The sequence below is a fragment of the Myripristis murdjan genome, chromosome 15 (assembly GCF_902150065.1).
Source record: "Myripristis murdjan chromosome 15, fMyrMur1.1, whole genome shotgun sequence".
NCBI lineage: Eukaryota > Metazoa > Chordata > Actinopteri > Holocentriformes > Holocentridae > Myripristis > Myripristis murdjan.
This window is the reverse complement of record NC_043994.1, coordinates 3,911,136-3,921,412: the sequence shown is the minus strand read 5'-3', so window position 1 is coordinate 3,921,412 and position 10,277 is coordinate 3,911,136. Positions and strand designations below refer to the sequence as shown.

The following is a 10,277-nucleotide window of genomic DNA, read 5'->3' as shown; positions in this document are numbered from 1 at the left end:
CTTAATACGCCAGATAGCAGACTAACATACAGCGCTGCCATCTTCATTCAAACTCAGTCATAAAAATCTTTCCATCCCTTTTGCCACTAGGTTACTGGGGTCACTGGGAATGGTCAGGGCCCTTTTCCACCCACCCACTGACTAACCACTACAAGTCTGAGAATTATGGTTGTGGTTATAGCCAATTGTTAAGACTGAGCTGAATAACGGGCAACGTCTGAACTGAAGAAAAACGTGGGAGAGTCTCTCCCTTTCTCTCTCTCTCTCTCTCTCTCTCTCTCTCTCTCTCTCTCTCTTACACACACACACACACACACACACACACACACACACACACACACACCAAATGACTTCAGTAGTCTACACAGGTGACCTGAATAGCTTGCACTCTTTTTGAGGCCACACACATGCATACAATTACATCCAATAAAAACTGCATTTGAACTCCCTGTATAGGCTACAGCAGTGTATAGTGTGCCTGTATTCTTATTCCAATACTGGAAAGGCGCGGAAGAGTTTCTTATAGAATGGAGTAGGGATAAAATGAAAGGCCGAGGCATACTGCAGGGCTGCAGAGATCGACGAGGCCTATTTTGATTCTGAAGCTGGACGGAAAGGGCTGGGGTGGGGGGGTTGTGGGGGGGAGAGAAGGAGCTATGCAGGAAATGTTCGGGAGGTAGAAGTAAGATGACTTCTAATGGCTCTTCCAGACCGGCAGGATCTCTGGAGGATCACCTACAGCACCATCTACAATCCAATGGACATTTTTTCTGCGCTCCAAGCCTCTTCCTCTCTCAACAATACAGACTGGTATCACATAAAAAAAATGTCTCTCTCAAGAAACCATTTCACCCCAAATTCAGGCTTTTAAAGTGCTTTTGTTTTCTGATAACACGTGGAAAAACTGCTGCTGATGGAAGAAGACAATTCCTTTATACACCACTTGTATGTGGATTTTTTTTTCTTTCTTTCTAGAAACAAGTGTCAGTATCTTGGAAATGGATCCCTGCATTACTATTAAAAGAGTGATTCATCAAAATTCTGAAGGTGGTTTGAAAGGGAGGCAATTCAGTGAATCCAGTGAGAAAAATAAACATACCAGTATATATAAAAAGAGTTTACTGTAAGACACTAATTATTTTTTAAGCTGGTTATTATCTTTTGCAGTGGCAATGCAAACTCATATATTTCTACTCTTTCAGGGAGAAATGTTCTTGGTCCTTCCCTATAGCATCAATTATTTTGCAAAATGACAGTCCTCTTGTAGTTTGTCTTAGTCTTGAAGCAGTTAAAAATCCACAAAATCATGAGCACAATTTCCTAGCTGAATAGGCCTTCGAGTAGATTTTCCTAATGGAATAATAATAATTATTATAGCAATAATAATATTAATTGTAATTGTAATAAACACATAGTTCTAGCACAAATGGGCTGTGATGAGGGCGGTGTAACAAAAAGAGCATAAAAACGGGAATCTTGATAAAATCTGCTAAATCTCTGCCCAAAGACATTCCTGTGAATCAAGAGTTTCCTACATGTGGAATTTCCTACACAAGGAATTTGGACATTGGGCTAAGTGAAATTTGATTTTGCAATTTTTTTTAAATATTATTACTGTTATGAGCAAAGATCACACAAGAACCGCATTTATCGCCGTAAGTCGGCCTAAATAAAAATAAAAAAATTAAATCAGGGCAGGATTCGGGAGTAATATTACTCGAATCTGATAATTAAGTGAACTAAGCCTAAACATGTATCAAACTGACATAATAACAGTAGCCTATCTTGTCAGTTATTAGTCATTGCTCCATTCTGCTTTCAGAAAGTTAGTGGATACAAATGAGGAGAGATGTTGGTGTTAAAATCAGGGACTTTGCGCCTCGCACTGCAGCCTATAAGGTGTTAGTTTCGCAGGGCCTGGTTTCTTACCGTGCACGTCTCCATCTTCGGCCATGGCGTTGATCTTCTTGTTGGGCAGAACCTGCACATGTTTGCCGCTGGTCCGGCTGTACAGCTGGTAGGTCCGGATCAACCTGCGGCTGACGCGGTCCGTCACTTTGCTCTGCTCGCTTACATGCTGCGTGAAATTAGGCGGGGACTGATTGGTTACCTGTCAGAAATTAGATGTCACCATAGTCATGAGTATATGGACATTTCTCCTTATTTTCCTGTTACATCAAATTGCGCAAAAACCGAGTCTGTAGGCCTAATTAAAGACGCCTAAAGTCTGTCTCCAAGTTTCCGCAGGATATTTAATGCGGCCTTGAACACAGAGGAAATGCTATCCTAACGCAATGAGAGCTTGTTGTTGTTTTTTCCCCGAGTGACAAGTGTAACACGTTCCAGTAGCAGTGTTGCCAAATGAAATTAACAGGTTCCAAAAAAGACGCACGGTGTGATTACAGGTTGTGCGTAAAGGAGAATGCGCGCTCGGATGGAGTTGCCAAAACGCAGAACAAAAACACTGTCGCCTATACATGGCGTAAATGGTCAGAATCTCATCCTTCACTATGAAAAAAAGGAAAGAAAAAAAACTGAACACATAGTTCAGTCTTAGATGTTTTATGCCTGTTTGACTGTGTCAGACGTCACGACGCCGTGCTCCTCCTCGGTTTAGCGGCGTCGGAGACGGTGTGATGGAATGACTGGTGACGGAAACATTGGCCCTCGGTTATTTTGAACCCCACGACATTTTTCACAAGACTCGCAAGCATTTCCCCCTGCCCCGATGCCCCGTCTGTGCCCACGCATCCTGTGCCAGGGCCGGTATGTTCATCAGAAACCTGCCAGCAGGCCGTGCGCCCCGCTGCCCGCGGCGCCGTAGGAGCCATCCGATATTGTTGTATCACATAATGATATGATGATCTCTCACCTTTCCCCCCTTGCTGTGTATTGCGCTCTGCATCAGGGATTTTGGCTGCCATATGTTTAAGCGATTCGCATTTCGCACACACACTTTAAATCGTCACAAATGAACGAGCTATTTTTATTGCGCTGAAATTAAGAGAGAAAAAAAAGAATATTCTAACATCGAGCGCAGTCATATAAAAAGGTAGAAAAGCATTGACATACCTGAGCGTAGTAGCAAAATGCGAATAAGTGTAGAAACCTGCAAGGAAGAATGATAAAGTCACTTCAGGGTTGCGTTACGGAGCATTATTCATGTAGACAATAAATGTGAACAAAATAAAAAAAGACTTGAAAATGGAAGGGAAAGCACTCACAGATAACTGAGTCGGGATGGAATGGGTCGCATGTTGGATGGGAATAAAATGCTGTTCCAGTAAATTCTGACCGGGGTCCTTTCAGAACTCCAAAGTCTAGTTGATCTCGTCAGGATGCGAAGTATCAAATGATCAAGTCCAAAGATTTCATTGAAATCCGCAAAAAAAAAAAAAAAAGGTCAGAAGTGTTGACAGGATGGCTTATGAACCAGAAGCAGATACATTCTTCGACAAATCAGTGTCCATCATATAGGCAATGCTCCAAATTCCTGCTCAGATGACAACGCTGGCAGCAAAAAAAGGAGAAGAATAATCGATAACAGCAATTAATCATAAATGATAAGAGGGAGAAAAAAGTGTTGTGAATTGTCTGTCAGAAGGCTACGCAAAAGTCTAAGTGCACTTGCAAACGGCGGAGCTGTGCGTTCAAGTTTTGGGGGAAAGCGCTGCAGGGTTTTGATTTTGGAAAAACAATTTCTTAAAAAAAAAAAACCCTGATGCCAAAGCCGAGGTCATCCGGGGTGGGAAACTGTTCCGCCTTGTTTGTAATTCCTCTCTCCGGCTCTGCCTTCAGGTGTTTCTCTCTCCGTGTCTCTCTGTTGCTCTCTCCTTTTTATCCCGTTCAGTGTGTGTAGGACGGGATCCTGAGTGGATCAGAGTGACTTGATGCTGCTCCTCTGCTCGGCTACGGCAGGACTGGCAGGACGCTCCTCTCTCCCTCCTTTGCTCCCATCCCACAGCTCCAATGTCAGCCCCTCGCTCGGCGCTCACACCCCCGGTTAAAATGGCAGGCTGATCTGCTAAGAACAAGCCCCCTTTTTCTGCAGAACAAAAGCGGACACCCCCCCTCCCTCCCTCCCCCTTCACTTAAAACATCTCTTCACCTGAGGAACGGTCCACACTTGCGGGGTTTGGGGGGGCGGTGGTGTGTGTGTGTGTGTGTGCGTGTGTGTGTGTGTGTGTGTGTGTGTGTGTGTGTGTGTGTGTGGGGAGGGTGGAGAGGGGCGAGGAGGAGCCTTGGCTGCCCCTGTGCGCAATGACGCCCCGAGCCCCCTTGGAAAAAAAACAAAAAAAACAAAAAAAAAACACTGGAATCAAAATGTTGTTGATGTCACCGGTGAAGGATGACACATTACAAGTTTAAGTGTCAGCCGGGAGCAATAACCCTCAAGCTGCTCCGCTGCTCATATGATGTCCATTCATAATCTTATTCCCCTATAATTCTAGATGCACGTGTGTGAGCGATGAGGGGACGCGCCTAGATGTTGGAGGTACGCATGCTTTGTGTATTGTCAGTGCAAAGTGTGAGACATATTAAAAGGATTACAGGCGATTAGCGTTCTTACCCCCCCTCCCTCACCCCCCTCCCCCCTCCACCCTCCACCCCGACCACCACCACCACCACCACCTTCGTTTGATTAAAAAAAAAGGGGTGCATTCAGAAGCCTTTTCTCGTCTTAACGAGCTTGGTTGGTTCGGTGGGCATGGGCTGTGGCGTCCCGGGCGTCTAAACACACGGGTTTAACCACAAAGCGCAACTCTGTCAAGCATGGGACAAACTGAGGAGTCAAGAGCCACCTCATTAGGCTACAGCAGAACACATCCAAGTAATGGACCAGGATGGGACATTCACACCTAACAGCCTGGTCAGCGGCTATAGTAGCCCCCGATTTGTTTTTGACCTAATAGATCAACCGCACCCTTTGTTTTTTTTATTAGAGGGCGCAGGTTTTGACCGCAGCCATTATCAAATTATTGATTGACGCGATTGATGTTCACCATTCATTAAGACAGCGGTTCCCCAGTATCGGCCTCAACAAGAGCACAGAAACTCACTCCAGTCTGATTAATAAACATCAGTTAAGCTGCCATTCAATCAGCTGATTTGGCCTGAAGTGGCCTGTTGAGAGTATAATCACATTTTGGTTAGTTTTTTGTCTTTCAAAAGGAGGGGAGTAAGATTGCAGAATAGCAAACACATGCAATGCTGATGTGCAGGGTTTCCATGAGCAGCCTTGATGACACATCTCCAGCCTGTTATTGTAGCCAGTGCAGCGTTTATTAGTGTCTACACTCACTCCCATAATGGATATCAATACGCTGAACATCAGAGAACATGATTTCGTTTCTCTGCTACATCTTGTTATGCAACATTGAGCCACCAGTGGGCGCTACAGAGGAGCTCATCAGGCGTGAGGTGAGTACTCTGCCCCAAATGTCCTTGGTGCTGGAAGAAGCTGTATTCTCATCAGTGTGGGCTCTATGGACGGCTGAGTCAGTGTGTCCCAAAGTGAAAACACTTCATCTGTTATCTTCTCCACTGACAGGCTTCATGTTGTCACATGGTTTGTTTTTCTGTTTTCTTCCCTCCCTCCCATTAGCATATTCTGCTTTGTGTGTGTGTGTGTGTGTGTGTGAGAGAGAGAGAGTGTGAGTGTGTGTGGCATGAAAGTTAACCTGTTGGAGAGCTAAACTAGGTCAGTATGTGCAAGGCAATGTGCACCAAAGCCCCTGTTGGTGTGCTATTCTGAAAACCTGAATGAAGCAGGCTGTTTAGGTGTGTGTGTGTGTGTGTGTGTGTGTGTGTGTGTGTGTGTGTGTGTGTGTGTGTGTGATGAGCGGCAGGTAGCTGCCACTCTGTACCCTGGCTCAAGGCCTGCCTGCCCTCCCCTTAACCCCAGGAGCCCTGCATCCATCAGCAGCCCTGCAGGGGGGCAAATTCCCTTCCCCCCCTCTCCCTCTCCCTTCCACCCTCTCTCTCTTTCTCTCTCAGCCTCTCTCTTCCGCTACTTTTTACCAGGCTTTGACTAATATAGATTTTTAAAGGAAGCTGCTGATAGATGATAATATGGGGCATTTACGTCAGCATCTTTAATTTTCAGAGGCCAATAAAGAAAATCTTGAAACTTTTGTTATGTGGGACAGACTCTGAATCAGCATTTAGACCATTGTGGGACACTAAAACTCTCTACTGAAACTGGGATATTTAAAATGAAATGTATTTCAAAATAAAAAAATAAATCAGATGTGACATAGAATGATGAAGTGATATCTGTTTTTTTAATAAAACATCAGTATTTGCCCTGTATATTGATCTTATCCATCTCCAAAAAGTGGAGAGTGAAGAGCATCAGTGTTGTCCTTCTTTTTTCCAACTCCTTTTTGCTATTACCATCTTGTCCAGTTTCTCTTTTCCTCATTTCCTTTATTCCTCTTCCTCGCCTTCCATCAAACTCCGTCCTCCTTGTCCTCTGTTCCATCCAATGTCTCTCTTCCATTCACTTCCTTGTTATCTCTCTCTCTCTCTCTCTCTCTCTCTCTCTCTCTGTCATTCCAATCCTGCATACCAATATGCAGCCATCTGCTACCAACCCTCCTCCTTCTCCACCTCCAACCCCAAACCCTTCTCTCTCTTTGCTCCATCCCTCTAAGCTGAAGTGAACATTTGATTCTCAAGGTCTGAAATAATTCATCTCAAAGCATGCAATTTCCCTCAGTTTGCTTGGACAAATAACTCCCAAAACCAATAATAAAAAAAAAAACTTGGTATTAAAATTGGACCAACATATGGGCTTGATTTTGGTCTTTTATTAAAATCAGATCTGATCAAGTCACTGTGGTGCACCTCTGATATAATGGATATGATCCTCATTGACTGGCGACATATTTACTGTAATCAGTAAAATGGTGGATTTCAGCATGAGGCCATTCACCTGGACTGAATTTTCTGAGACGTTTCATTTAGATGCCGACACAATGATGAAAATGATATTTTAAAATCTCAGTCTCTTTGGTGTCAGTGGATAGCTGGAATATTTGACATCTAAAAAAAATACTGGCTTTTGAACACAGGGGCAATGGCCTTCAAAAAAAATTTTCAGAGTCAGATTTTTTTTTTTGTCTCAGAATTATGACTTGACAGACTTTACCTTTTTATCTATCATTTCTCCATTCAGGATTTACAATTCCAAGTTATATCACTCACACCCCTGTTTGATGCCCCGGGAGTGAGAATGGGCTGGAACTGTAGTGCACATGTAAGCCCAATGCACCTGGACGAGACAAATTCAGACACTCATTATGGCACAGCTCTTGTACTGCATGCTTTCTTCAGCAAAGAACCACTAACGAATTCCAACCAAAATCAGAAACATTTTTTTTATTGTACTGCAGCTGATGAAATAACAACTCAGAGGTGGGATCTGTCAAAGATGGATCAGAACTGATTGCTGATTGAAGAATTGTGCACAAGTGTTTCACATAGCTGTATTACAGATTCATACTTATGCAAGTCATTTCTATTAGCTGTCAATGTTTTCCTTTTATTTGACACAACATTTTAAATAGTAAAAAAGGAGTTTACATGTTCTCCTTTTCTTCACGATTCCCCCTTAAATGAACACACTGGAGTTATTTGTATTCATGGCTAAAAGGGACAACTGGCGGTGCACAGTCCATGTTCTGACATTTTCCTATTGGGAGCACTCAGGGCAGAGATCCGGTGCAGGACCATTGGGCACTTGCGGCAGAAAGGGCTTGGAGTGTGACTGTGGTACCACAGGGCATTTGGGGCCAGGAGGGTCGAGTCAGTGCTGATGCTTTCATGGGATCATAGGACGCTAAGGGTGTCAAGGTTTAGGACAGGGTCTGGTGGAAGGTGAGGCAGTAGGTGCAGAGAGAGCCAGGGTGTTTATGTAGGGGCACTTGGGGCAAACAGAAGTAAAGGAGAGTCTATGATAGTGCTCACAGGGGCCCTTTGGGGTGAGGGGACTAGGACAGGGCCTATGTTTTTTTTTTACACTTTTAACCTTTTTACACGCACCTTTTATCAACATATCTATCATCTATTATCACTGTGGGTTTTTATGTATTTTACTTCTGTGTCCCATGATTTGTGTTGTTTTTCTCTCCATTGTCATTGTATTTCTTCACTTTGCTGCTGCTTGTGACATTTTAAATTTCCCCTTGGGGATTAATAAAGTAATCTATCTATCTATCTATCTATCTATCTATCTATCTATCTATCTATCTATCTATATCACACATTTAATGGAAGAAAAAAATCATATCATGCCAGTAAATACCATCACTAAGACCCTGACCTCCTTACTTTTGGTTGCTTTGAAATTTTCATTTAGGAAGTGAAGTTTTTGCTACTACCCCATTCCTTCACTTCAGATAAACACATCAGTTCAATTACATAATGAAAAAGCAAAATGTAAATGTAACAGGGCGCTCAGGTGATGTGCTTCACCCTCCAGCTTTATGTAAAAGCAAAGGTCTTTTCTGTATGTGCTTAATGTCTCATTAACAATACAGCTGTCAGTTTACCTCACAGTGTGAACTGTGTCTGTGTGTCACCAATATATCACATTCATCGGCCCAACACTGAAGTCATGGCTGACCGCTCTCCTTCAATAACAATTACAACAATAAAAAAATAGACTGAGCTGAGCCAGAGCAGCTCTCAAGTAACTATGTGGCCCTGCAGCCACTTTCTCAGGCCCCACTCATTAGGTGTGTGCCTTCAACTGTTTATCCATCTGGATGGAGAGAGAGAGAGAGAGAGGGAGAGAGAGAGGGAGGGAGGGAGAGAGAGAGGGAGAGAGAGAGAGAGAGAGAGAGCCTGGCATCTCTGAAGTTACAGACATTTCCAGTCTCAAATCCAGGGCGTCTTTGATTGCCCCGTTGGGTTCAACCAGATATACCCTCCTTCAGTGAACACATGCTAGTAATACCCATTCCATGTGACAGCGTAAACCCAGCACCACGGCTTTATCATCTAGCATTGGCCTCACCTCTGCAAAGGTAACCCCCTGGCCTTTTTACACAGAGCTCCTGCTGTAATGAAGACCTGCCTTTATGCCAGTATTGTTTTATTTTTACTAAATTGAGCCAAACAAAGCCAGCATAATGTGTGTGATTTTGGATAGCATTTCGGTGCTCTGGAAGCAGAGGCGTGACCACGGGGTGTGACGTGTGACAGCATCACACCAGCATCAATGCCGGGCATCAGCATTGCTTTCTAAACAGTGGCGCGTAAATCGAGTGTTGAGGTGCTTTTGCCAGCCGTGCACATGTATACCACTCTTCAGACGCAAGCAAGGTAGCTGCTAACCGCTGCTATGTGTGGGTCACACACATAACACATCGTCAAACGTCACACCCCCATCCTGTCTTTCCGGTGCTCCTTTAACGCCAGAACAACAACGCCCCCGTTTCGCGTTCATATATTTTACACACAACACCGAGGCAGAATACTGGTGCAACGTTCCTGCTTTGAACAGGCAGTATAAAAGGAGTTCCAGGTTAGGACTTGTCATGATGCGATGTGTACGTTCTTCTCAATCGTTACTTAATTGTTCTTTTAAAACAAATTTTAAAGTCTTCTGGGTGCAACTGGATTAGGTGTTTTCTCTGCATATGAAAAGGGTTTAAACTAAAGTTGTGTACTGCATTCAGTATTCAAAGTATCTGCTTTTCCTCTATTAACAATGTACAGTATTTTTTATAACTCTATCTGTTTTTTAATTTATGTAAGGTAATAGAATAATGCACACAGGATCAATAGCCAGTGTTAGCTTGGGGACTGCCCATTGGTTCTATGGCCCATTAGTCCAAAATCCCAATAGTCTGAACATGGTTATGTTTATGCAGGGGTTTCTTCAGGTTAAGGTCAGGGTAAACAGGGTGGATTCAATTCCAATAGGTCACTTTTTGGACAACTGGGGTTTTGGAATAATGGGCCATCAGACCAACAACATGGCACCTTTGGCTTGACTGGAACTGCAGCCCTTCTTTCCTCCTGAAAGCTTGTGTAGGTAATGCATTTTTCTTCATAATCCTGACAAAGAATTGCACTGAGAAACTGAGAAAAAACGTGGTCTTCTGGGCTGCATTTGTTAAAATCCATTTGGGACGAATCAAACAACCAATCAATTCAAGGACGCGTCACAATCTCAGTCCGATCACGACTTGTACACACACACACACACACACACACACACACACACACACACTACTACACACTTGCACTGCTGTCATGCATGCTCA

The 10,277-nt window shown here is 43.7% G+C and overlaps 1 protein-coding gene across 1 annotated transcript in view; it reads right to left on the bottom strand.

Moving 5' to 3' along the window:
- Window positions 1-3,268, bottom strand: part of fgf8a (fibroblast growth factor 8a) — a 6,956-nt gene extending 3,688 nt beyond the window's left edge. The window contains exons 1-3 of the mRNA XM_030070688.1: window positions 3,225-3,268; window positions 3,073-3,109; window positions 1,930-2,110 (exon numbers count right to left, since the gene is read on the bottom strand). Coding sequence (XP_029926548.1) covers window positions 1,930-2,110; window positions 3,073-3,109; window positions 3,225-3,256 — 250 coding nt within the window. The 5' untranslated portion in view covers window positions 3,257-3,268. The remainder of the gene's footprint in view (window positions 1-1,929; window positions 2,111-3,072; window positions 3,110-3,224) is intronic.
- Between the last annotated feature and the right edge of the window lie 7,009 nt (window positions 3,269-10,277).